Source organism: Balearica regulorum, chromosome 13 (genome assembly GCF_011004875.1).
Source record: "Balearica regulorum gibbericeps isolate bBalReg1 chromosome 13, bBalReg1.pri, whole genome shotgun sequence".
NCBI classification, from domain to species: Eukaryota; Metazoa; Chordata; class Aves; order Gruiformes; family Gruidae; genus Balearica; species Balearica regulorum.
In genome coordinates this window covers 20,969,444-20,997,440 of record NC_046196.1, presented here as the reverse complement: position 1 = coordinate 20,997,440, position 27,997 = coordinate 20,969,444, and the positions used below count along the sequence as shown (strand labels likewise).

Sequence of the window (27,997 nt, the reverse complement as noted above, 5' to 3'; positions counted from 1 at the left end):
GTTCAGTACTGTGGCTTGCTGTTTCGCCATGAGGGCTGGCCCCTATGTATTCACGAGAAGATTGTAGTCCAGCTGGCTTCCATTGACTGGCGAATCTTGAAGCCTGGTGACTTCTACCTGCAGGTGGTCCCCTATCTGAAGAAGTCTCCACGAATTGTATTGAAATGTTTGGCAAAAGACAAGCATAATGTAGAGGAAGTAGTGATTCCAGAAGTTTCCTATACCTCTATTTTTACTCTGGAATGGTTGAGTACTTTCAATGGAGAGCGGATGGGTACAGCACTGGAAAATTGTTTACTAACCACTGATGATAAAATATTTCGTGTCCCCTGGGATAAAGTGGTTAATCCTGAATTTATAAATAAACCAAAAATAATTGAAAACGATATCATCTCTCCAGAAATAACAGAGGACCATTCAATTTTGTGCCTCCCCATGGACCATGCTGAGTGCAGTTCACCAGACCTAGGATCTCAGTATCTACTGGAACAAAGTCCAAAGCGAGACAACCTGGTCATTAGCAGCACAGCTCCGCAGTTAAGTGAAGCTCTTGTCAATGGTGACTGTACAATTCCTGTGCCTCAAGAGAACTTGAAAAGTGACCTTGAAGGGGAGTACGTTGAGCTGACAGAAGTTTCACTGCCCAGGTTTGGGCCACAAACAGGTTCTTTAACCCAGTCGCTAGCTTTAAATTATCTAACTCAGCCCAGAACACGAGTGAATGCGTCAAAAGGCAAGCACAGGTTTATTGTCATTCAAGACAGTACCTACTCCAAGAACTTAGTTCAGTCAGCACTTATGCAGAAGGAGCGCTGTCAAATGGACGCTCTGAGGACGACTCCTGCAGAAGTTCTCAAAAATGTAATTCCATTGGGAAGTGACAAAGTGATGGTGCATGGAGAACTGTCTGCAGAAGGTCAGTTGATATCAAGTGGCCCTGGAAACATGGGCAATAGCTTTCCTGTGGCTGAGTCTCCTGCCTGCAATGCAGAGGATTCATCCGCAGAGCAGGAGACCCGCAGTGAACACTCAATCGATTGGCGATATGCGCTGTGCAGCTACAGTGACGTGTGTGCTGGAGATGGTGTCAACTGCAAAGCACAGATGCCTGGTGCTCCTGGAAACATGGAAGGAGAAAGTGATGGTTCTAGTGGAAATCCTGGTGCTGAAACATTGGAGCAGAGCCCAGAAACAATTCTAGATGCTGCTGCTGCTAAAGAAGAGGTGATACTGGGAGTACAAGGAGAACCACTGACCAAGGGTCAAAATGAGGTGACGCAGATGGATGCCTCCCCTGTGCCTGTCCTAGGGCCTTCGGGACCATGTTGCACACTGAAGGAAGGTTCTGATGTTTCTTGCCAGAGTGTCAGTGAAAATGATGCGCCAGTCCAGGCCACTATGTTGCTTATCACGCCTGAGAGTTCGGATGTGGGTGTGGAGAGAGGCTGTCCTTCAGGGAACACGGCAGGTGTAGGAGCAGTTGGTGCTTGCTGCAGTGATCAGGAAGCAAATCTTAGTTCTCCTCCAGAACAGAACCAAGGAGTAGTAGATGAATTCGAGCTGGGAAGAAGGGACAGCCCGGAGGAAGTCAAAGAGATTGGACAAATATTGACTGTAGATGAGAATCAGACTAGTCATAGTCACTGTTCTGTCAAAGCTTATACAGATGGACCCTTGTCAGATGGTGAAGAGCAAGAGGTCTCTGCATGTCAGCATAAGAAATCCAAAGAAGCCATACTGCTCCAAACTGCGCTGTCAGCAGAGTGCGATCAGACAGCAGAACAATTAAATGACAGTGACTCTTTGGGCCCTGATGCACAAGCAGAAAGCTCCAGTCAATTCAGAACCCAGAGGTCTGGAGAGAGGTGTGAGGAACCACAAAGACAGGCAGAAAACCAGGCCCGTGAAAGTGAAGAGAACTCTGTGCTGAACCCGGAGCATGTTGCAATACAGGACTTGCAGGGAGGGGAGGAGAACCAGGGAAGTTTTGCTTACGGGGAACAGTCAAAGACTATAGCCTTAAAAACACTGGAATCCATTGAAGAGGAACTGGAGGTAGGACCACTGTCCTCGGGACCCACTGAGGAGCATACAGACCCCACTGCTCTGCACTCCCACCAACAGGCAGCTTCTGGGGCATCATCTCCTAAAGGTACAGCAATTGGATGTTTGTGTGTTTGATAACATAGATCTTTTCCAACCAGAACAATTCTATGAAACCAGTCTTCAAGAGGTAGCACTCACAAGTTTGTGTCTGCTAGGAGGCTTTGGGTAATAGCCCAAACTATAGGAAAGGGATTAAGCTGTCACTTCTGTGGCTTGAAATTATCTTTCTCTTCACAGGTGGATTTATTGTAGGTATTTTGTTTAAGAGTTCTTTGCAAATTTACATCGGTATGGAACAAAGTTCCAGTGTAAGAGAATTTAATTTCAGTTAATCTGATTGTTGGTGATCTCCACCCATTATATTCATGGTGTGCACATTACGGATGCACACAGTAGGAATGCCTGAGAAGAGAACATCTAACTGTACAAGTCTTTCATAGTTGAAGATTGGCTTTAGGAAGATAGTTGTGGCAAGAGGAAGCAGCAGTGGATGCCGCAGTAAAATACTAGCTGTGTAACATGACCTGAAGATCAACAAATGTGTGTGCTGGTAACTGATTTAAGCAGCAAACTGCAGAGTTGAGGGATTCCCCCCCTCTTCCCTCCCTTCCCCTCCAGCGTGCTTTCTCTGGCTTGGTTATGTTTCAAGTAGGAGCTGTTTCACTTGAGTGGGAGAGCGCAGAGAAATGAAATGTCTAACTTTGACTCAAATGATATGTTTAAGCAGGTACTGCCCAGACTTCTTCATGCCTGGGTTCCTGTGCTGGAGCTGTGCTCCTTCAGAAAGAATTGAACAGGCAATCCAGGTGTCTCTGCCTTTTGCACCAGACTGTAGGCAGGTAGTGTGTAACCGCATGGATGCGATGTTGGCTGTGCCTAGCTCTGCTGAGTCTGGAAAGCTATAGCTAGATATGCAGATCACATCAGGGAGTGTGTGTGTGGCGGGGGCGGATGAAACGTGCCATTCCAGTTCAACAGCTCTCATTCCCTGAGACCCCTGGCTAGGAAAATTACCCGGCTTGAAATATTAAGAGTGAGGACTCTTGAAAAGGTTGGAGGTACAGACCCACGCTGCTAGAGCATGTCTGACCCTGTGGAGGAACAGATCGAGAGCCGGTCGTCTTGGGACGAGCTACCAGTATAATGCTTGTACTGGTCCTAAACTCTGTGGATAAGAGCCTATGTCACCACTGCAGCACTACCCCATTTGGCTGCAAACACAGCTACTTTCTCAAGTGTCCAAAAGTCACATTTTACCTGACACCTCAGTCTGACCTCCTAATGGAGCTGAAGTGCCCATTGATTTAAAATGAAATATCATTAACACCTGCACCAAAATATTTCAATTCCATAATTAGGCAAGCCCACAGTTGCCAGGCATTGCTGATACTTTTGGAGTGACATTTCTGTGAAAGTTCCTGTTTCTGAAGTGTGCGTCTCTCTGAGCATTGACCACCATGAGCAGAGAAAAAGAGGTCACCTTCTGCCTCTGTAGCTCTTGGGGGATGTATGCCAGTAAATAACCATGCTGTGGGTATCCATTCCCCTGACCGAGCTGAACCTGGCTTGACTTCGTGTTTGCACAGGACCAGACCTCAGAAAACCTAGGCTATGTTGAGTGCTGGATGTATGCTTTCCTCATGACTCTAGTGGCTGCTTGTTCAGTGTTCCCATCTCTTCTGTCTAAAATTAGCCAGGTCCAGCTTGTGTGTGAGATAAGTGTGATGTTCTCCCTGCTCCACAGGACAAGCCTTGGCTGCTGCTGCGGATTTTGGCAATGACGGACCCCTCTGGGGTATGTGTGGAGTTTGTTTTTAAGGAAAGACCACTTAAATGTTTTGGGGGATTTGGCTGAAATAAGTGATGCTCGTGGCCTGATTCTGATGATGTTAAACTTTAGCATTTCAGTTAAAACTCCTCTGTTATCTCAGAGTTTGTACAGCAAAAGAAACAACCTAAATCATCAGGAAAAATCCCCAAACCAACCAACCTAACTCTTTAAGGCATGGGGCAGCTCAAATATCTGTTAATGCTAGGAGTATTTCTTAAACACTATAGCTGGAACTATAATAAGCTTAATCCATTCAATTACATTTGATTGCTTTCAGATCCAACCAAGCCATCACTTTATCTAGCCCTATTAAACCCTCAGAGATAATAATAAGAAGAAGATAATTCAGAGATAAAATTACGAAGTTGAAGCAAATGTCCTACAAATAGACTTTTCTCTTCCAGCCAGCCAGTCTGTAGGCGAGTTAAATTCTCTGTAATTGCCTCGTTGGGGTCATTTTGCTACTATGATTGGAAACTGTGAGTATCTTGCCTAAACTATAAATAACAACAAAGCTTAAGCTTTACTGGGTCAGTTCAGATCTGCAGTTCACACCTTGGTAGTAGTGGGCAGACGCACGATTTGCTCTGAGTGAGGTTGGAAGAGCTTGCTCATTGCAGCAGACGTTGTAGATGATGTCAAAATACACATTCGGAACTGGGGCATCTGAGTTTGCTGTGTTTGCAGATTTTTCCTTGTCCCTTAACTCTCTCCCCTTCCTCCCACTCACAGTCACAATCTGAGTTTATTTTCTGCACAAATATGGTCAAACTTAAAAAGATTTCGATTCAAATGTGAGCTGTTTTGAGTTGGTGGCTTAGAATTTACACTGGTTCCATTCACAGAAAATGTGACTGCTGTTTTTCCCTAACAACTAACTTTAAGTTAGTGAATGTTGAGACTTTGCAGCTCTGGAAAGAATCCCTATATTTTGGGGGTGGAAAATATTTTGATATTCAAGCAATTGGTTGAAAAGCCACACTGGGGCATGTTCTTCAGCAGCAGCTGTTGGGGCGTTCCATTCCTGCTCCCTGTTACTACGTGATGTGAGCGTAGATGATACTGGTGCCGGGGCAGTTTGCAGGAAAAATGCTAATGTCTCTTTGAAATGCACACAAGCAAATCCTCCTCTACCACTTCCTTAACCTCCGGGAAAGGTGGAACCTGCAATCACGGCAAATTCAGATGTCCCAGTTCTCAATTTGCTTTTTGATGTAATCCTCCGCATTCTACAATTTCCGCTTTAGTAAGTGCCTCCACCCCAGATTGCAAATAACAAACAGTGTGCTTGGGCCTGTTCGGAGAGAGGTGGGGTCTACGGATCTGAACTGAGCCCGAGAAGCTTAGGGAAGAGGTTAGTTTGGGCAAGATGTATGTAGTCTGGAGGCTGCACAACTTCAGTGAGGTTTCCCTGGGGCTGAAAAGCCCCAGTACCAGGTCTGGGGCTGGTGGGCTGAGCAAAATGCTTTTCTCTTCTAGCTTTTGGAAGCTACTACCTCATTCCTAAGAGATATTCAAGGCAGGGCTGCCATGCACGTTTATGTCTTTCTCTTGCCCTGGTACAGTACCTCTAATATAGCTATGTTCCCTTTCTTGTCATCTTTAAATGCCACCTTTTGGTTCTCTTTGCATTTAATGAAGAAAGGTCGCAGACTCCTTTACTATAAACTGTGTGGTTCTGCTTATTGCCAGGCCTTACAGCTCCTTGAGAGGGTCATTCTGTGTTCTCCTAGAAAGTCTATCAGCCCTTGATATGAAACCTTTGGGGCACAACTTACATGACTCTGAAATCTTCAAGCTACTCCATCTAAGGGAGATCAGTGCCCTTCTAAAATGCTGCTTCAGGAAGATCTAGCAGCATTGTCCAAAGTGAATGACCTCTTGCATCACTGGAAAGTGGAGGCTGAGGTAGTACTAGGAACAGAACTGAGCTCCGATGCGTCCCGGAACCGTGCAGAGCCTTGGAGCCATTACAGCAGCTTACGTGGCCGAATGCAGCAGATGCCAAGCTGGGTCCCAGGGATGCTCCCTCAATGAGGGGTGTTACCAAGGAGTAATGAGCAGCTACTGCATCATAGCCTCGATGGTGCAGAGCTCTGGAGCCCCTCCTAGTTCCCCCCCACTGTCGGGTAATTTTGCACAGTGAGCCATGCTGCTCAGGGCACTTCTCTCACCCACTTTAGCAATTTTGAAAGCAGTTTGGGCTGAGCCTCAACCTGTAAATCTCCTTCACTGCTAAAACTTGTATTGAAAGCCACTTCAAGGACTGCTTTGTTCCTGGTCCTGCTCTTTAATGAAGTATTGGAATCTGTTAGTAAATAAACTGAGTCAAGTGTCAGCATTGTTGATGCAGCAGGAAGGTAGGATGGCTGAAGTCAATTTTAAATAGCAATTAAAATGTCTGACTTCATAGCAAGCAAATAAATACTCTGGTCTTTTATTTTCCTAAAGAGAGGTTGATGTTTTTGTTGGTAGATATTGAAGTATCAGGATTTCACCGAAGTATAGCCTTTCCTTTAGTATATCTTTCTGCCAAACAGTGGGACAGCCTAGCTGCGTGCTTAGGATGCTAAAGATGGATTGTTGAAGATGTATTGTTGACTTCTAATTCTTATAATGTTGGGAAATGGGGAATAATACTTCTTACCCAGTAGGTATATATTTTTTTTTTCCTTCTCTCCAGCTACTTTTACAAGAAAATTGAAATTTGATAAAACTAGCATTAGTTTCTATGTAGTAGCTAAGATATCAGAATCAGTTAATTCTAAAATTAAATAACTTGTACTTTAGAACTGAGGTGTCAGGCAAAGGAAGCATTTTCTCCAGTTCCCAAACAGAACTGATTGGTATAATCATCCTGTTCTTCAGGGTTTTAAAATAGGTTTCTGAATTTCGCATTAACGGTTAATTAAAATAGTCTGGACGAGCAGAACAAGGTCTCTCTGGCTAATTTCCAGCTGATTTGTCAGCCTCGAGTTGACTTCATATTTTCAGGAACTAATCAGAAAGTGGTGTTGGGGGAGTAATTCTGCTCTGATGGAGCCGCTCTCCCTGTCAGAAGCTGGTTTATCACTTTGGTGTGCTCAAGCTGCTGGAGCTTAGCCAGGGACTTGCACCGCGCCAGACTTCTAGGCTGTGAGCAGACGTGTACCGCTTGGTACGTTACCTTTAAAAATTACTTTGACTGCAGTAATCCTGGGCTGCGTTGAGTTCACAATAAATTGGGGGTTTTGGTGGTTTGTTTCTTTTTTTTTTTTTTTTTTTTTAGATTAACAGTAGTACTAATATTATAACCAGTTTTGGAACATGCATGCTACTGGTGCAAGGACTGGAGAGGAGCTGCTGGGGCTGGGGGCACGTCCCTCCCCAACCTGGTACTTACCTGGGACCTTTTGGGTGGAGCTCTGCTCGAGCTTCTGACTGCTGCTTGTCTTACAGGGATGGTGTCGGAAGAGGCAGAGACAAGAAGAGAAGCAACTGGCACAGATGTGTTGAAACCAGCGAGTAAAGTCCATGCCCTGGAGGAAACCTCAGCAGCTATTACTCCCCCGACATCCCCAGCTTCTGGGACTGCCTGGGGTGGTCGGTCTGCACCTACCATAGTCAAGGATGTGAACCCAGAAGTGCTTAGGAGCGGAGTTGCCTGCCTGCCTGGTGAGTAGCTGAGCCAGAAGGTGTGGGAAGCGTGGTTTCTAGGAGGGCAAGGGAGACAGAGTCTTTGGTCGCAGCTCTGCAGACTGGTGCCAATTCCGTTCCGTTCACCTCTCCAGAAGCAATGCTTTTTGAATCCTCTAAAGCTTCCGGATGGGAAGGACAGGAAGTAGAACTTCCCTCTCATGGAAGCCATGTTAACTCGCTCCTAGGACTCTCAGGATGCTAACCAAGCGTGTGTGAGTCAGAAAGGCCAAACCTGTGAGCTCATACCAGTAGTTGAAAAAGAGAAGAGTGAGGGTGCAGCTAATGATGGGCTGGTGGGCCTGACATTAGACATGGTCGAAACAATAGGAACTTGATTCACTTGGTAAATAATTAAAGGATAGGAGTGTAGAAGATGCTATTCGACAGTACTCTTGTAAAACCAGTTTTATTCTTGGTAATTAGAAGTTTGGTTGATTAAATGTAGCTACCTAGATATAATAGATTTTTTTTAGAAAACATCTGATTTCATGACACACAGTGTTGAAAGGAACATCCCAATGAAGTGTGGATGAGCAATGTGTGGGATGAGCAATAGCATAGCTAAATAGCAGATGACAAAACTAGCTATCAAGGGAGGACTTCCCAGAATTGTTCTGCTGGGATCAGTTGTAGGCCAAACGCTATTCAGTGTTTGCATCTGATGCAGCAGCGAGTATCAAACTACTGCAGATAAAACTTCTGGATGGGACAAATATTGGCAGTGGTGAACAAAGCTGAGGCTGTTGGCCAGAGCAGCCAAGATCGCTTGGTGCACAGGGCCCACACAAGAAGATAGCTACATCTGATCAGCTCAGGAGCCACATATAATTGAAAATTGTCCAGAGAGCAGAGAAGAGGTCAGGCAGAAGCTATGCAGTCTGGAGAAATTGGGAAGGAGAGCAGAAAGGCAGCAACAGTGACTTTTTTCCACTCAGTGCTGGGGCGGCAAGACCAATTTTAACCTTAGATGTGTGAAGGAGAGGGGATGACTAGCTAGATCAGAGAGGTGAAATCATTTTCCTATACTTGTTGGTGATGCCTCCCAAATAGTTTGGGCCATTCTGATGCCTTTGTTCTAAAAGCAAGTGGTGAATATTGGAGGTGGTGCAGAAAAGGGTGACAGCCCTTTCTTGTAACTGAATTGGATGTCTTGGGGCAAGACACTGGAAGGTTGTTTATCTTGTAAGATGATTGAGGTAAAAACGCCCTTGTGCAGGGAAGGAGGAAAGCCTCCTGGAAAAAGGTGAAATGAGAAACCAAGTGCAGGGCAGAGTTACGGTACATTCAAACACGTAACTCTGCATTGGTGGGTAAACTGTTTAGAAGTCCTCCTTTGGAATTTGTTCTTATCTTCTGATCTGCTGATCAGGTTGGACATTTTAGGGTATGTACTACAGCCAAAAAATTACAGGATCCAAGAGAGGGGTCTTTAAGAGAAGCTCATAGTCTGTGCTATTGTAGAAGCCTGGCTGTGATCTAATGCTCTAGTTGTTTCCTTTGTCACAGATTCCCATCATAACGTACGAATGCCAAACAAAGCAAATGCGTTTGAATACGGGATGAAGGGATGCGCCCTTCAAATGCAGTGAAGAAACAAGGTTTGGGTTTGATACCACGTCCAAGGGAGTTTTTGTCTAAGGGAGGAATTAGGTTTTCTGTAGAAGCTGTATTGGATTTGACTGACAGCTCTTTTCTCACATGTCTCCTTTTGGATTTTGGTGGGCAATCCTCACACCTGAGAGAATGCACTCACCACTCAGATGCTTTGTTAGACATTGGTAATGATACAATAATTACATTAGAAAGTATAACTTCTCTAATGAATAGTGAATAAGGGGTAATTAATAAATTAGTAGCTGTGATGGAGTTAGGAAGCAATTTTCCTTTCAGGAGAGTTTCAGTTCTGCATTCTGCTCTTGAACCATCTGGCTATGCCACTGCTGGAGACTTAGTCCTGGTGGCTATGGGTGGTTTTTTTTTTTTTTGCCCTGGTGAGGCAGTTCCCAGGCTCAAGGTTTAATTGAGTTCTGGTGGTGCCTAGCCTCCCTGATGAACAAAAGATGTTGCTTCAGAGTAAGACAGTTTTTACTGAGCCTAGTTATTGAGCCATTTTTTCAGTAATTGAGTGCTTTGCTTTCTTCTTTCCTGATGATCCCTTTAGCTTATGAAACAAGGTATATTAATAAACTTTTTCTAATTTCTCTCCAGCTCTTTGATTATACAGTGTCCAGAATACAGTATTTCAGGAGTAATAACACTCCTCCTGAATTTCACAGACGAAAGATTTTTGTCCCTGTTGTTAGCAGGAGAAAGCCTGTGTCACAGTTCTGGTCCCTGGGAGGGAGAAAGCCCGGCTTCTAAATGATGCCCATCTGTGTCTGTGGCCCTTATTCAAACCAGGTCCTAGTGACAGATTGAGATCCCACCAGGGCAGTTTTCTGTGCTTGGGGCTGTCCATCTGTATCTGTTTTACCTGTCAACTCACATGCTTGCCCCTGGGATGCCGAGAGAGGTAGTCCAGAACTATCTCCTGTGGTGGCAATAAGGTTCAGAAGAGACAGAAAGCCATAGCTTTCTCTCAGCCTCTGGTTTTGTTTTGTGCTTGGGATTTTTTTTCCCCCTTCTCTCTCATAGAATTTGTATGACAGGAAATAGCTTCTGTTCTTGTGAACTGCTTTTCACACAATAGAGGTGCAGTCCTGCTGTTCTCCAAATCACTTGCCTCCCTGGTGACGTGCGGGAGTGCAGAGTGCTGGGCGCTTGAGCAGGCTTGCTCTAGAGCCACCGCCTGCTGTCAAATGGCAGAGGCAGCTCTGGGTCTCCAAAGAGATGTGTCCGCCTGCTCTCTACCTCTCCTTTGCATCTGGAGAAGAGGCCGGACGTAATTCCGGAAGTGGCACTGCTATGTCCTTTTCATAGATCTTAATGCACGTTGTGGCTAAAGCCAGACTATCACTTAGTTTTGGGAGCTCATAGAGCCTGGCACCAACTCAGCCCTTGTCAGAGCTGCAGGCTGGGCTGTCCGTTCCTGGGCTGTCAGCTCTGCAGCCTCTGAGGAGGAGCTCCAGTCTCCTGCTCTAGGGCTTTGCTCCCAGGACGAGATGTCTGGCTAAGTGCTAGGCTCAGCCTGCAGTGTGCATGTCCAGTCTCATTAGGTAGCACATGTAACCGTGTCTGCGTTCTCTCGTCTAACAGCAATGTGAATATTGTAACATAAGTGGAGGTGAGATTATTTATCTTGAGTTTGAGATTCTTGCTTTTCTCAAAAGGTTGGGTTATCATTAGCCAACTTCAGCCATATTTTATGAACAATGTGTTTGGGTAGAAGAGAGCAGTCCAAATTTAATGGTACCACGAGAGAAAGACAAGCAGAGCTCAACTACTTCACTCTGGGGCCGCATTTGGGTACTTTGGAAGTGTGCTTAATAGCCTACTGCGATCTGCAGCACACACTATATCTAGTTCTGTGGAGCATTTCCAGGAAGGTGATGGGGTTGTGGTAGGGAAATGAGGCACACGCACCTGGAACCAGGCTCTGACTTCCTTGTGTGACACTTTTTTTTATTTTCCCCCCTCTTTTTACAGGTACCAGAGATAAATCGGGCCGTGCAGTGGCCATAATAACAACAAGGAACACAGCCTGGTTAAACCCCCACTGCAACACCACGGAGCTTGTACGCCTTCTTCTGTACTTACATAGCATCCCAAGGTTTGTGACACACTCGGGCTGACAAGGTGGATGCTGCTGCTGTGTCCGCTTTGCCTTTCAGGGGTGGGGAAGCTGAGGCGGTGAGTGGAACAGGTTGTCTTTATTGGCCCAGGAACCTGGTCCAGACAGTCCCAAAACTGTACAGGTGGGGATCTCCTGCTAGGGTGAGCTGGCTGGTGCTCAGTAAGCACTTTGGCTCTTCTGTATGTGTCTTGTGCACATGGTGTGGTAAAATTAGGTATGTACTGAATGTTTTCATGCATTGCAATGAATCTAGGCCATTCTTGCTATCCTTCATTAGCTCAGAAAATGGGATTTGGGAGCTATGATGGGGCAGTCATGCAGCAGCTCTGTGATAGTGTTGTGACATGATATTTTTAAGGCCATGCCTGCAAGCTAAGAGGGAGGGAGGATCTGCAAGGGTTGAGAAAATCTGCCTTGATGTCTGGCTGACAATTGGGTTTTTTGGAGTCTGCAGGCTGGAGTTTGCTGCAGCTACTCTTCCTTTCACTATGACAGACTCTTCCCCCAGCTCATCTCAGGGTCTACTGAGAATTTGTTTCACTTTTAGATGATTAAACTAATAAGAGGTAAAGCTAACTCTCTGATAGTGATTTTTTTTTTTTTGAAGCCTTTAAACTAATGATAAAGGGAGCAGACTTAACCCATGAGAAAGCTTCTGCTACTCATGTTTTGTTTCTTATGCTTCTCCCAATCTGATTCTGGGCAAGAAAGAAAGATAGATCTTGGGTCTGATCCAGAACAGCTGTTCTTGTGAAGCAGTGTGGCTAAGGCCAAGGTTGTCCCTGAACACGATTAGGAAGGACTGGTTTTCCTATGTGAATGACCTGGAGCGACTATCAGCACCTTTGCCATCAGTGAGATGTATCCTAGGAACTGGAGAAATGGGAAGTTCAGGTGGAAATAGCAAAGATAAAAACTGAGCAATCCAGGTGGTGGTTTCCATGTGTGTATTTTGGTTAGGAGAAGGAGGCCAGTTAGTTCCCTGTCCTTACAGAGCCATAATCTTTTTTTTCACCCTGTCATTACTATGGCTTCGGTTTCCATAGTCTTGCTGATTTTCATCAGTGACAAACATGACCTCTTTTTCTCTGTCCTTGCAGACCAGAATGTCAGGCTTTGGGTCTAACTGTTCTTGTGGATGCTCGTCGCTGTTCACCAGTTCCTGCTCTCTTCAAGGCATTCAGCATATTGCAGGTGAGCCTTGAGCTTGGGGAAAGGAACACTAGTTGGCTTCCCATCTTGGTTGGATGTTACATCTCCATCTGCTGCTTATGTTTCCATCTGTCACCCGGCTTTCAGTTGGCTTTGGGAGGTGGAGTGATGCACCCAGCCCTGTTTTAGGAGGATGACCTGGACTTGCCAGACCACAGACAAAGCAAAAACCCTAAGGAAGTCTGAGTTGGGGGAGAACACCCCTCCAAATTTGCTTCCTTCTCTGTGCTGAGAACAGCCTGTACCCAAGTCTAAATGCTGTTGTGAATTATCATGACTGGAGATGATGTCCGCTACACGGGAGAAGCTGTGTGAAATACACAGGGATTTTTGCCCACCATGGAGAAAGGAGGAAGAGAGGCCTCGGCATCCGGCTGCGGAGGGAAGGGAAGGGCACTGCTTGTCATGCCAGGTGGAAGAGTACATGCAGCTGTTGGTGTGGCTGCCGGTGAACGATTTGAATCGGACATGTTGTAACTCTATATTGCTTCAGGTCAAAGGCTTTCATATCAATCACTTGGAAAGCAAGTGGGTTGTGTTGCCCCCACTCCCAGACAGAAGCTATCTGCTGCTGTTAGAAAGCCAAGGAGACGCTGGGTTGTAGCTATGACTAATCTTGTTTAAGCAGGTGTTCCTTTTAAATCAGAGCTTAGGTCTCTCAGGACTCAAACTTTGCAAACTGGAACAGGGCAATGTTTTAATGAGGTTGGTGTCTCTGTGGTTTATGTGCTTCAGTGCCACATCTGAGAGTTGGGGCTGAGTCAGAGCTCTGTCCTCCTGCTTCCTGGGCTGGGTGGAGCTGTGTGTGAGCTGGATCAGTGTGCTCATTCTCTGTGGTGAAGGACTAATCTGGTGCCCTGCTCAGTTCTGCAGAGGTAACAAGCAAGTTATCTTCTCTTTCATGCTGCGCCCATGTGGCAGCAGGCTCACAAAAACTTTTGAGCATTTTCTTGCCTGTGTAAGTTTCACGGTTGTGTCTTAGTGGCGTTATTTGGAAATCGGCAACATGTTGAGTCACAATGTGCTTTTTGGGTCCCCAGTCTACGACAAGCATAGCAGGAATAAAGCCATTCTAAGCTTAAGTTTCCTACCCCCCCAAAACAAGGGAGGGAGGGAAGCTTTTTGCAGTGCTTCTGTAATATCCTGCTGTGATGGCTGTTTGGCTCTTAGCACCTTGTTATCAGGGTGGTGCAACAGTTAGTTAACAGGGATTAATGTACTGCAAGAGAGATTGCTGGAGCTGAGCGTGTGCTCCAGGTAACAGTGACTGACAGAGCTTGATTACTCTGCTTGTGGTTTTTTGGTCCTTACCCTGACTCTTCTGCAGATTCCATATATGAGACCTGTTCAGCTAGCTCATCACAGGAGTAATTGCCTGGCTCCTCTGAGCCTTTTGGAGGTCCTTAGAGTTTACTCTGTGATCCCACACCAGTGCTCTGATCTGCTCTGAAACAAGGGTAGAGAAATACAGGAAACCAACTGTAACTACAGCGAGGCAAGCTAAGGTTTCTAGAGCACAGCAAGGTCTGCTGGCCAGTGGATACAGAAACACAGTCGGTACCTTGTGCCTGTAAGGTCTCAAAACAGATTGTCTCCTTGGGGTCCTTCCTGAAATCCCTGATGCATCTCCTGGTGTCTCACTGGGAGCAGAGTGAGCAGGGGCAGAATAAAGCGCTGTAGCAGAGCTAACTCAGGAAGGAGCAAGGAGGAACTCTGGCAGCTCTGTATGGAGGTGAAGGGAAATGCACAGTGTGTACGTGCTGCAAGAATAGATCATGCTTGTTCCTGTGGGAAGCTGCATAATGATGCATTGGAGCAAGGATTTTTTTGCGGAGGTAAACGCTGCTGTGATGTTTGGTCGCAGGTTGTCACCAGTAAGCTCTGTGCTGGGGGGACATGTTCAGAAGACCTTTGCTACTCTGTAGTGCTGGGCCAATCCCTTGGTCAGTCAGCAGGCAGGGCATGGGTGGTGGCCTTTGCTGGCCTTCACCGAACAGGTATCTGTGGGATTTCCCTCTGCGTGAGTCTTTATAGAGTGAGATTTGTTAGAATTTTGCATATCAGTGCAAGTGCTCAATCCTATAATGTGCTGCATAGAGGTACAGTAGCAGTTCAAAGCAGAAAACTTCTGCATGCACCTTTCTGTTCAAGGGGTATATTTACATGCCCTCTTACTGCAGGAGTACAGAGGACTTTGATGTTAAAGACCAGGGGCATCCTACTACTCCATTAAAAGTGGTCACTTTTGAGATTGAACGTGGTGTTTGGGGACTGTCCCATCTGCACAGGCATTCCTGGCAGCTTGCGCTTCAAAACGGGCCAGTGCTGTTAAGCCTGGCCATGGGCTCCATTCGGAACTGTTTGAAACCTCAGTCTGAGAAAGATGGAAGAAAGTATCCAATTCTCTTTAGGAATAATAATAAAAGGATGGGTATTTACCCTGGTGCTTTTTGAGCTCCTGGCGATGCCCCTCTGTTCTACAATGTCCATGCTATGCCTGTTTGAGGTGAGGAGTTCACTTACATGTGTGGGACTCTGGACCAGCTTGATTTGTGAATGATTTTTCAGTTTCTATTTTCAGGAGTAACAAACAAGTGAGTGTTCTGGCTGTTGTAACCTCATGTTACACCATCGCTGCCTTTATCCCTCACTCAGATTGCACATCTCATGACTGCTGGAGTAGAAGAGGGATTGTGAAAGAATAAGTTTATTTAGTACCATGATCTGTCTTGAAACTGTGGCTAGTCTTCATCCTTCAGTACTTTCTAGCAGACAAATTTAGAGCTGCTGATACAGCTGTTAATACCTCCCCATCCTCTTCAAATGAGCTTCAGTATTTACCTAATACAGCCTAATTATGCAATAAATTATTTTTGGCTTTTTGGTCAGTGTTCAAATAACAGTGAAAGCATGAATAACTCACTTTGGAGAAAGGGATTCGAGCAGTCTGAGAAACCTCTCACTGTTTTGGGAAATGTTTCAGTTGGGATTTTTTTTTTTTCCCCCCTGCCTGTTCAGAAGGATCCTGGTTTAGGACTAGATGAGAGAAAGGTCTTTTCTGCTCTGCAATCTCTGCTGCCGCTTTCACTTGTGAAATTCGGTCTCCTTGTGTTGGCATTATTTCTTAATTGCTGTACTGGGCCCAGTGTCAGGTTAGGTGGCTCAGTCTCTGCTGGTGCAGTTGCCTCTCTAGAGGCAAAGACCATCTAGGAGACATCTAGATGGGATGGCTCTTATTTAACCATGTGGAATGGCAGCTCGAATGGCTGTTCTCCTTGCTATCCAGATCCAGGCATCAGTTATTTAGTGGGCCCTGTCTCCATGGTCTGGATCTTTCTCCATTTCCCTCTTCCTGCTGTCGCTCTCTGCCTGTTTCTCACTTCCCTGTGGAGTGCTTCTATAATTGGAGAGCTGCTCCCGGATCACAGTGTTTGAACTACAGCTGCCAGACGTCCCTTGTATTTGGAGTTTCTGTCTGTTTAACAGTAGCAACAGGATGCAAGTCCTTGATTGTGAGTTGGCAGTAAGTAAAGACAAGATGACGTTTTTGGCACTGTGGGGAAAAAAACCACAAAACTTCATTTCAGTTAGGAGAAGTTATCAAGAAAAAACTTGGACATTGAATACGGTTCTTTTTTTTTTTTCTTTTTTTTTTTCTTTCTTCTCCAACACATTTCCCTGTGCAGGGTTTTTTTAGTACAGCCAAGGCCTGACCTCTTTCATTGCTTCCTTAAATACTGCAGGATTAGTTGATCTGAAGCAAACTACCGTAAGGAAATAGCCTTGGTGCTCTGTAGAGTGGCCTTCCCTACACCTGGTGACTGTCTTCCAGGCTTTGTCAATACCTTTGAAGGATAAATTGCAATCTCTTGTACAAACCTGGTGTGGTACGTTCTCCTTAGCAGCCCAGGCAGATTGGTGATGCCGTTGTGCTCTGTTCTGTTGTAGGACATGGATCCTCATTGTATCCATGGAGTACTGCTTCTGGTTGAAAGAGATCTGACTTTTCGGATGGAGAAGCCACCAGCAGGACAGGTAATGGAACCATTCATTCAGGGGTTGCTGGGGAGCCCTTAATATCCTCTACTTAATTCTCCAAACAGCAAGTTTTCTGACAACTGATGTATGTTTATTCTCACATGAAATCTCTGTAGTTGTTCTCCTCCGAATTTTATGGTTGTGGTCTCTTATGGGTGTGGTATTTATAGGGTTGTAAAGTTTATGCGAGCTGAATGTATCTCTGTCATGCTGTGTTTTATTGCCGAGTCCATCAGTGACACTTGTGCCATAATTATGTCAGTCTGCTGGGGCCCTTGAGATGCGGGGGATTTGTTGGAAATGTGGAGAGCTGTATGGAGGAGCTCTGAGCAATTAACACTAATAGAGATGCTTTTCACCTTCTCCTGGTAACAAGGGGGGAAATCCTTGGTTTGGGAAGAGACTGCATTAGGCTAAATCCTGAACTCCATCCTTTCAAGGTACTTGTTGCTTTCCTGGATTTTGCATATCTTGTTTCCTCATAGCTGCTGCTGTCAGTGGCTGAGACTTCTGAAGAGGGGGAGGAGGAGATGTGTGCGTGTATGACATTCCCTTTGCAGCTGAAATGTTGGGGAAGACTAACAGGAGGTGCTAATGGAGGAGGGAAAATCATCACAACATCACTGAACACCCCCAGTAGAAGTAAATCTGCCTTGGTGTTCCATAGCTGTATAAGTAATGTAAACTGTCAGCCACAATTCATCTGTGGCGAGTGAACAGAGCATCAGCCTGCATCTTAGTCATCTCCCTCTGCTCTGAGGCTGTTACAGGCTACAGGAGTGGACTGAAATTCTGTGCCTGACAAAACCCTGTAGACTTCAGAGTAGACCAGGACCTCCCTTTTGGCTGCTGTGGCCAAAGACATTGTGAATAGCATCAGGTTTGAGTGTGTGGTGTGTTGTCCTGAAAGGCTAAAATTTTCTCATTGCCCCTGTGTCGAAGAATTTGAAGTGAGAAAGGGCGCTGCAGGCATGTGCATGGAGGGAGAGCTATAGCAGACATTAAATACATTAAGCAAATCCAAAGTGTGTAGGAGGGAACAGAGAAAAGACTAATAGACATGGGCATGCGAGAGGAATTAGAAGCATCATTGCTATTTTGTAAGGAGGTGGAAACTTCACTGTGTGTGTGTGGGTTAAATGTCTGCACCTGAGTTCCTGGTGTCCATGTACCTGCAGGAGCACTTGTTTGTTTCTCTGCTGAGTATAAAAATGCTCTGAGGTCCTCCAGACTCACAGAAGCCAAGTTATCTGTATCAAGATCTGGGAAAGACTTGGAGCAAATAGCTGCTTCGATGAGTTGAGGGTAGGGCAGAGGCTGCTCTGTTAGACTGTTTTTCCAGGAAGTGAGATGGGGAAGCTGGGGACTGGATTTAACCTCTTGGACTCTCCAAATGCAAATCGCAGCACGATGTGGGAACATAGGAGGGAGTTGCTCTGCTTATACTAAGAGGTACTGGCTCTGAAGAAGGCTGGCTGCTGCCAGACTTCTATCGCAGATGTTCTGCTTTGTGAAACAGCATGTTGTGGCCTGCATTCCCTCAAGGTTCGCCCACTAAGCTGTATAGCAAGCTGCTCTAAGATTGAATTGATTTATTATTTTTTTTCCCTTCGCGCTGTAGTTATATTGCAGATACACGCTGTGTGCCTTGTTTCTATGCAAGATAGATAAAGAAATAAAGGATGCTGTCTTTTGTTAACTTCCCTTCCTCCTCCAATACTCACACTCTAATGCAAATGTGCTTTTATTTCTTCTATTCTTGTGCAGTTTGAACTTCTCACCTCCATGAAATCCCTCCATAAGCACATAGACAGCTCACAGCTGCCTCTAGAACTGGATGGGACCTTCCCTTACTGCCACCGGGACTGGTTAAGCTTCCGCATGGTGAGTAGGATGTCTTGTGTTCTTTGGTATCTGAGAGAAGAAATGGCATGGTAATGGAGTTGAGGCAAGAGGAGCTTGTCAACAGCTGAACCTACAAGCATTAAAAGACAATGCTTCCTGTAATAGCTATGTATGCAAATGAAGCTCTCTTATCAAGAGAATACTAATACTGTCTTCGTAAAATGGATGCACACTGCGACCTATTGGCATGACTGCAGGAACCTAAAATTTTTAGGTTTTAACTCCTCTGCTTGAACTGCATTAATTCAGATTTGACCATGTTTGGAAGGGAGGAAACAGAATCCTGTTTTGTTGTGATAGACAGTGGCACTTCGGTTATACTCTGAGGCTTAAGGGCAGACGCTTCTTGTGCTAATCTCAGGAGAAGATGTTAGTATCGTGTTGCCTTTGAACTAACAATCAAGAACTTGAGCATAATAAAAATAGTTAGAGCCTGTTGGCTTTGGAGCAGGTTCCCCAGACCAGGCTAAGTGCTCCTTAGTAAAAACTGCAATCCTGGCAGCAGTGAAACTTCGAAGTTCCTGATAATCAGTTCAGATCCTTCTAGGAACATCTTTTTCCTCTTTTAGATATAATTCACTTACCAAAGTTGTCATCAAATTTGAACTCTTTAGAAGGGATCTAAACTAAAAATACAAGGATTCAGCCCAGGGGAACATTGTGTTCCTCTTTGAGAGCTGGCCACGTCAGGTAAGGAAACGAAACCTTCCCCTGCAGTTCTGTTCAGTGAGCCTCAGGGCCAAGGTAACAGTAGGAGGCAGTACGAGCAATACGTTCCTTCTCCGCGTTGTTTGGCTGCTTTGAATATGCCTTGGGATCAAGTCATGGATCAAGACATCTACAGTGGACTGTACCCAGGTGCAGGGGGGCTGACCACCCTGTGGCAATGTTTGAGCTGACCCAGGTTAAGCCTCAGGGACAGAAGGACTGAAACTGCAGCACCCAGGCACAGTTTATAAAGAAGGTAGGCACTCCGATAAGGAGTGCTGCAGCACACGCTGATGCATGGCAGGACTGCAGGAGTTGCTGGCCAAGCAGCAGGGTATGTGCCAAAGTCTGCAAAAGTAGTATCTGTGGCACCGATACCCAGCTCTGTGTACACTCACGCTGTGGAGGAGACCTAGATCCTGTGCCTCGTGTGCTTGTTGAATCTTTAAAGGCTGTACGGAGACATGATTTGGCACGCTGAGACTAGATAGGATTAAATCTCTGTAGATCTGCACACTGGCTGTCTTCGCGTTGCGTTTGACTCGCTCACCCTGGTGGATGACAGAACCGTCACCTCCACTTCCCAGAGATTCAGTGCTCTTTTGGCTCTGACCTCGTGGCCCGGAGTGCTGTGTGGTACACAGTGCAGCACTTGAGGCACGTTAAGATCATTGCCACCAGCAACACAGTGGTATTATCAAGCTTTAGCAGTTAGGCTTTAGCACATGCCAAAATGTTAATTTACCTTTTCCAACTTATTTTAGAACCCATTTTTAAAACTTGCATCTAAAAGTACTACTACAAACCCATGCTGATGCAGTAGAGGTACAGAAGCCTAATCCTGGTGCGTAGGATTGAATTTGAGATTTATTTGGCAGTGAGGAAGCAGGGAAGCTTTGCAAGAGGTTGTGGATTAGTTTTCTGGACAGAGCTGAGAAAAGCTTGAATGTTGAGGTGCTCGGTCCATGCAGAAGGATGATTCTTGAAAGAAGGAGCATGATATCAGACTACTTCTCATTTGTATCTTGCATCTTAATGTGCAAAATGTTACGGAAGGGAGTTAGTGTAGGATCAATCTATGTGGGTTGCCTATTTATATGATGTATTGTGTGTGACACTGACCCGTATGCTCAACCCTTTTAGATCTGCAGCGATGTGGCAAATGGCATTTATTTCCTGTCTCGGTGATCTCACCTGCATCCTGCCTGCTAACCCCTCGCTGCTGGGGCTGTTCCAGTGCTCCAGGGAGGAGGGAGTTCAGCTCAGTAAAGATTCAAACAGCTGCTTTTCTTTTTTTTTTTTGGTGTTTTGTTTTGAGAGTGCTTGTTTTGGAATATCTGTTTCTCCCTTCTCTGATTTCAGTGGCTAGAGGGTGGCATCTGAGAGTATTTAGGCTTTATATCACTGATTTTTTTCTAAAAAATACTGTCTCATTAACCCCTGTGAAATGTTTGGCAGTTTTTTGTTTTCCTTTCCCCCTTCTTCTCCCAAAGAGAGGATGGATTTCAGATTTGTCAGTAGTTTAATGTGCTTAATTGTGGAAGCTCTTGAGTTAAAATGAAGAGAAATGATTTAAAGATTAGGAAAGAGTAGTGTAAATTAGAGAAATTCCAAGTACATGTTTTGTTCCTCCAAAATTTATGCATAGTGATTCATCTTAGTGGAAAGTTACAAGAAATGCTAATAGTAAAGGAATGTGGGACATAAGTGGATTGATTTCTGTTAAGCATGACCCATACAAGCCATGCGTATGCAATCGTGTAAGGTCTGTGTAGAGGCCTTGGTGTAGCGTGATGCATCTGAAGCCTCTGGTGGGCCTCTCTTTGCTGATACAGCTTCACCGAATGGTATAATTGAACCCTTGGGTTAATGTGTTTGATCCTCTCTTGATTGCTGTATTTCTAACCTTCTGCAAGCTGAGAAGACAGTTTTCCTGTCAGCTGTGAGGCAATAATCACTGCCTTGGTCCTTTCTTCTTGTAGAAGCTGGAACATTTGCTACAGGGATGCCAGGGTGCTTGTGCCTTCCTCCAGGGAGCTATTCATAAAGTGGAACCTGGAAAATTACCAGAAAGAGCTGAGGTAAGCGTGTCCCTCACCTCCTATCAGAGGTGGGCCTGAGAAAGAAGCAAGCAGGAGGCTGGATAGCTGCAGAAAAGCTGTAGCTTTGAATTTGCAAGCTGTAGTAGCAGGGTATTCTGAGTGCTGTGTGTCACTGTGGAGCCGTCAGGACAGCGGGACTAGTAGAAGCTAATCCAAATGAAGTGATAGAGGCTGCACTGGGCATAGAAGCTGGGTCTCTGATCCTTCAGCATCACCCCAGGAGATCTCCTCAGCTGTGCTTGTTGCCCCAGTGTTGGAGTGCATTCTTAGCAGCTCCGCAGCTGGTACTAGCTCTGGTGTCTGTAGCACCGAGCAGCTGCCTCAGGCTGCACCACACCAGGTTGGCTTGAATGGCCTGGAATAAAGTTAGGTGACAAACATAGATGGTGTTCACCAGGCCAAGGCTGTGTTGTGGTTCCAGCTTTGCTGCCTCCAGGACGGAAGTTTAGACGTTGGCAAGAGGAGGAGGGTACAGACCTGAGCCTGCGTTGTTGCAGACGTTGTATTCTCCTGCTCTTGAGAAGCTGGTGTACCCCTGACATGGTAGGAAATTGCCGCCGGCTCTGCACTGCGGGTCCCGACAGTAAAGCGATGGAAAATATCGTAGTGGCCTTTCTGGGCCATCCCGCGTACGCGTGTATATCCACAAACCCTTCCTGTGCATCTTGTCCCGCAGCTTGGAGTCATGCAGGCCCAGACTCCAAGAACAGTAGGAGCTAGCTGTGAGTGGAAAACAAGGCTGGAAAGCTTCTTTCTATGCTCAGCAAATGGAGTATGGATAATGATAGGAACTGGGTTTCAATTTTTAGCCTGGTGAGGAAAGTATCGAGAGCATAAGAGGCACTATTTATCACTTTGGACTTGGCAGGCTTGAGAGAAACAGCTGTGGGAACCAACCTCCCTCTTTCCTAGGGTGGGCCAAGGTGAGATGTGGTTTGTGTGTGTTTTGGGTTGGGCGCTGGTTTTTGCCTGTAGGTTGCAGTAACTGCTCATCTCACTCTTGTGATCCCTCCAGGAGGCAGCTGTGCTGCTGAGGAATTACAGGCAGTTGATGAAGAATGTTCTTGAAGACGCACGGCTGGTCAGGCTGCAGCTGGAGGGGGGAGCGCTCCTGGCCAGGCTGAGGAAGGAGGAATCTTGTGTCACCCTCACCCAGGACTACAGGTGAGCCCCAAGAGGGGAGAAGAGGAGATGGAGGTGAGCAAAAAGCAGGTGCTGGGAGTCCGTGAGATGACCCATCGTCAGCGCAGGCTAGTCCAAAAACTTGTCTGGGTGGAGTCACTTAGATGGTTCAAGTTCCTTCTCCAAGCCAAATCAGACCTATCTTCTGTAGTGGAGAGAGGGCTGGAGGTATTTAAAATACATGTAGATGTGGTGCTTAGGGACATGGCTCAGCACCGCCAAGTCCACCACTAGGTTAACAGTTGGACTTGATGATCTTAAAGGTCTTTTCCGACCAAAACAATTCTATGTTTCTATGATATTTTGTGCACCTCTAAAACACAAGCCGTAATCGATGATGCCAGTGATGAATGTTTAGGTCTAGGGTGTTTATGACTGTTGGATTGGTGCCCCTTATGCAAGGGGATTTCCAAGGACCTTATCTGTGAGGAATGCTTTCTGGCTGAAGCAAGCTCTGATCAAACCTCACACATTGGTATGGTTTGCACAAACAAATATTCACTGCCTGTTTGCAGAATTGGTATGAGAAATAGGAACTGAGAGGGTCTGGCTGTTTGAAATTCCCAGGGCATTGCACAACTTCTGTTAAAACACCTGAAGCCTATCAGTGTGTGAAGGCCTCCGTGCTGTGCAAACAGCAAGGTACAAGCACAGCCCTTGCATCCAGGAGCTTCCAGTCCGAGTGTGAGAGAAATGCTGGTGTGTGGGTGCGGACAAGGGCTTAGCAGATGGCAGGGCGGCGTGGAACCGCTCCGTGCATCCGCAGCCTTGCTCTGGTTAAACTCTCTGTTGCCATCGCAAGCTGGGAGGTTTTAAGGGAGGGAATGGAGAGTAGATAACAAGATAACTTATACGGTATCTCACCCAAACACCGGGAAAAGAATAACATTTCACTTTGAAAATTCAACAAGTGGATGACAGTGCAAGTTGCTACCCGTCACTGGGAGACGGAGGTCAGCATTTCAGTGCTGAGTGAAAGGGACGGGCTGTGTAAGAGGTTTTTTTCTTTTTTTTTTTCCCTGCTTGCTGTGGCTCCTGTCAGCAGCTCTGGCAGGCTGTGCGTGCGCAGTTCTCTTGCTGAACTGGTGAAGTACTCTTGATGCAATTTTGGATAGAATTAGGACATTCTGACATGATGCGAGAAGCACAGATAATGCGGGTTGTTGTGTTTTGGTTTTATTTATGTGACACGCAGCAACTTTAGAGCCCCAGGAGAATGGGGAGAACGTGCGTGCTTTTTTTTATGTTTTGGTTTGGTTTTAAGCTAAGCCTGTGTTTTTGTGCAGGGAAATGATCAACTTTGAAACCTGATCTGACAGAGCCCCTAAGGATAATTTACTGCTTTGATTATCTTAGCAAGGGCAGTGGTGGGGGATACACACGCAATTCTTTGATTGCACGGTGTTTGAGTGCATGCAGAGGCTGTGTAGCATGTTCTCTGAATTCAGGTTATATTCGTTGCCTGCCAGTATGAATGGAGAGTGCATGCTACGGGTCAAATATGTGGCCCTCTCCAGCCTGAGGAGCTTAAATGAATATAGCAGAAGAAAGTTAGTTCTAGTGGCAGAAACTAAAATCCATGCAGTATTTTAATTGAGGAAATACCTACTTTCATGTAACTGCATTGTACTGCTTTTCTGAGCTTTGCACTGTAAAATCTCAATCAATTCTTAACAGTCTTTAATTCCACACCCACTCCCCCAATACTTGTAATCAAATTATTTACAAAAGCAAGTCAAGTGGCTATACCCTTCTGAGCCACCTTTTGGCTCTTGTGTTAATCACATAAGCCTGATCAAGCAGAGAGTCATGACTGCCAAGACTTCTCAGTCAGAAGTTGAGGCCAGCTGTGAACAGGTAACTGTCAAAATGTGCAAGAACTGCATAAAAATAGAGGAAAAAGATTTAAGAGCCATTTTCTGGACTCTTAGTTCCACTTAATTAAAATATGCCAACCAACAGTGCAGAACTAAAAGGTAAAAAACTGCGATAGGTATTTTTTTTTTAAAGAAGCATAAAGAAGACAAGCCCAGCTGTGCTGTCACCTTGGGATTAAACAAGCAAGAGACTGACTTGCTTTTTTCGCAGGGGATGTTTTGCCAGCTCTCAGAGCTAACTTTCTTACTAGTTTGTGGCTTTGTGTGGGGAAAAAGAATACCGGGAGGTGGTAAGAATAGAGATGGACAAACCCGTCTGAAAACACTTGACTGCAGGTTAGAGATAGTATGCTAAAATAGGCAAGGAAGCGTGCTTATGATCTGTGCAGTCAGATGTTATCTGCCAAATACCTTTTGGGAGCACACAGCAAACAAGACTTGCTTTAGTCTTTCTTTAGTAATGAAACTCTTCCCTTGGGGTTGGTTTTGGCACGTTTCCCTGCTCTGCCCTCCCGGAGAGCTGAGATGCCCTTTGGAGTGTTTCATGACACAGAGCAGTGGGATCTCACTGCTGCTCAGGTCTCACCCAGGCTTTGCGAGGGTTGGCTAAGCCAGTGACACAGCCCCTTTCCTGCAGAAATTAAACTCATCCTATCAGAGATGTGGTCGTGCAGGAGAGATGTGTTGTGGTACATCCATTTGTTTCCCTGACGGATGCTTTAAGAGCTTCCAGGAGTCCTTCCTGGGTGGTCGGTACCATCCTGAGTGATGCTGTAGCATCACAGCAGTGGCTTTGACCAGTAACTTTACTCACCCTCTGTTCCAGATGTGAACTGACCAAGAGTCTCTGTACTCTGTTCTCCACCAAGTACTGCTGTAAAAGATAGTCTTGCCCATCCAGCTGCTTATCCACAAAGGGAAAGACAGCCTTCTCCAAGCAGTTTTTCTGGATCTCAGCTTTTTCCCAGCTTAGAAAGGAGCTGTGTTACCAGAATACGCATCCTGCAGGCAGCCCATCACAGGGACTTGGCTAAGGGGATGCTTCCTCCAGGACGACCAGGCTGAATTTGGCCTGGAGTTGGTGTGGGTGGGGTACCGACGAGCCAGTATCTTTGTGACACCTCTTTAAGTGCCGTAATGATACCTTCTGCGCAGGCTGGCCACCCAGAGGTGCAGGTGGACTGCTGAAGGCAGCGTTGCCAGTTATTCATTGTTGGTGGAGCTGGCTGACTTTAAAACCAGCATATTTGCCTTCACACCATCTGCTGTGGTGAAGGCTTGGTGCTTCTCCAGGTCTCTTAGCTGAAAGCTTCCAGGTTTTGTTGTCCTAGGCTTTCTGGGGACTGAACTGCAGAGCTGTTGGCTGTGGCCTAGCCGAAGTTCCTGTCAGTAAGTGTGGACAAATGCCACGGAGACATCCATCACTTTAATGCTATTAATATTTATTTTTGCACTTCTGGACAGGAATTTTTTAATAAAGACAATCTTTTTAATAAGTTTTGTAGAGTTGGCTAGCAGGTGTATCTTTTGGATATCTAGTGTATTGATCAACCAGCCTGTGGCTTGCAACTCACTAATCCAGTTGTGGAAGGTGGACTAACGCATTGCTTATTTTGTGGTGGATTTCAAAGACTTCTCCAGGCTTACGATGAAAGTGTCAGAGAAGCTGCCAGAAGCCAGGCAGCAGCAGTGGGACCTCTTACTAAAGTGAGGAAGTTGCGTGGGGCTGGGCAGCAAGGCAGGGAGGCTTTTAACCTGGTCCTTAGCCAGACATTTTCCACTGTTGTTCTCATTATTGCTGCTCTTCCAGCATAGCCAAGAGCTGGAAACGCTTGCCTAGACAAAGTGTCCAGTGATACCTTTTGTCCTGTAGACATGCTATGAGTCAGAAGTGGAGTAAAGAAGATATAAAATGTTTATATTAATATAAAGATGCTTTATACTAGTTGAACCAGAATACACCTAGCACATGCCTGGCTCTGCCAGCGAACCTGCGTTCTCAGTGTGGCACGGGAGTGGGATTCTCTCACCCTCTGCGTGTTGGCAGGCAAGATTGCCACAAGACTAGATGTGAGAGCTGAAATAAAGAGATAAACCTCAGATGGCGAAGGAATGACCAGGTTGGGTGCTGGGCTCTGTGCAACATGGAACCAGAAAAAGCATAATCTCTTCCCCAAGCTCCTCATCTGAAAAGAATTTGTACTTGCAAGCTGTGAATAAGCAGCTTATAAATAGATGGAGGAGTGAATTCTCCTTTTGTTTGCAGAAGGCAGTATAGTTAGCCTCTGTGCTTTGAGGGTGGAGTGGCTAGAGCCAAGAGCTGGTTTTGTGAGCTGGCTATTTTTAGTGTGGCTTGGTGATCTGGTTGGAAGCCCTGGGTGGGGACCTGAGCTGAGCAGAGGTAATGGGCAGTGTGGAGCAGACTTCCTGAGCGGCAGCTGCCAGGTTCCTGATGCTGGACCTGACTCAATTACAGCAACAAAGAGGGTGATCTTACAGCTAACAGCCTCTGCAGCCCTTGTGCCTGGTTCCACACACAGTATGGAGGCACTAGGGCTGCTTGAAGCTGTGGCCAGTTAATGAAGCAGTGGTGCTGTAGGAGCTCGTGTTTGTGGGTAGTTAGTAGCAACTCCTGGGATGCTCCAAGGCAGGCATGTGCCACTCTACAAAGTGGTGTACGAGCTCCTTTCGGCAGAAGTAAACGTGGATAATGTACGAGCTCTCAGAGGTTTCAGGAGGGTCTGCCGAGGGACTGCACAAGCACCATCTGCAGCTCTGTCTGCAGTCTAGGCAGAGAGACTAAGCTGATCATCCAAAACGTGGGACGAGCTGGGAGCAAGGGTAGAGGGGAGACTGGTGTCTGGTGTGTAAGTCCCAGCCTGGGCTGAGTGGAGTGGCTGGCCCTCTTGGTTTGGAAGGTGAAAGGCATGCGTCTGCCATATGCTGGTGGTCATGGCCAGGCAACCTACGTGGAGAAATCCTTCCTGGAGGTATTATTGTCATCTGCCATCCCCTCTCTTCTTTAGAGATGTGTTTGTTTCTGTGCTGTGGCCAGTTTGGTCACTGCTCTGTGTGTTTGTGCTTCAAAGGAAGGTCGTGCTTGTGTCTCTGTGATGCCATTTTCCTGGTTTGCTTTACTAGGGCTTGCTCATCTTCCTGCCTCTCTGGGAGCTGTGGGAACTGCTCAGCTTTCCATAGTGCACACTCCTGACTTGGTCTGCAAGATGCATCTTCCGTTGATAGCTGTCCTTTGCATGTTTCTCCTGTGGACCTAATCCTAAAACCTTCATTTCTTGGTTAGGACAAGCTCTCAGCATACCTCAAAACGAGATGAAAAACTGTGCTTAAATCCTGGCCTCAAAGATTGGCAGCTTTCTACCGTGAGATGCCTCTGCACTCTTGCTGCTGACACAGAAGATGCTGACGATCGCTAAACCTTTGGCCTTCAGCAGTGCATGGATGGCAGTGCTCTTCCGTGGTCTTATTTGTTTGTCAGGTAGAGGGAGGAGCGCACAGCAACGTTTCTATCCAAACACATACTGTGCTGCTTGGTATTCATTTTCCTTACAGTCTAACCTGTTCCCTCTGTTTGCGTGGTGGTTTTAGCCTGGTAAAAAGCACTTAC

At 46.0% G+C, this 27,997-nt stretch overlaps 2 protein-coding genes across 8 annotated transcripts in view; one reads left to right on the top strand and one right to left on the bottom strand.

Moving 5' to 3' along the window:
* The window catches only part of FHOD1 (formin homology 2 domain containing 1), a 164,144-nt gene that overhangs the window by 66,572 nt on the left and 69,575 nt on the right, over window positions 1-27,997 (bottom strand). The window lies entirely within an intron of this gene.
* The window catches only part of PLEKHG4 (pleckstrin homology and RhoGEF domain containing G4), a 90,655-nt gene that overhangs the window by 26,925 nt on the left and 35,733 nt on the right, over window positions 1-27,997 (top strand). For all 7 annotated transcript variants that reach the window (XM_075765222.1, XM_075765225.1, XM_075765223.1 and 4 more), the window contains exons 3-10: window positions 1-2,152; window positions 7,376-7,591; window positions 11,201-11,324; window positions 12,449-12,542; window positions 16,509-16,595; window positions 18,366-18,482; window positions 21,194-21,292; window positions 22,329-22,477. In XM_075765222.1, the coding sequence (XP_075621337.1) occupies window positions 1-2,152; window positions 7,376-7,591; window positions 11,201-11,324; window positions 12,449-12,542; window positions 16,509-16,595; window positions 18,366-18,482; window positions 21,194-21,292; window positions 22,329-22,477 (3,038 nt within the window). The remainder of the gene's footprint in view (window positions 2,153-7,375; window positions 7,592-11,200; window positions 11,325-12,448; window positions 12,543-16,508; window positions 16,596-18,365; window positions 18,483-21,193; window positions 21,293-22,328; window positions 22,478-27,997) is intronic.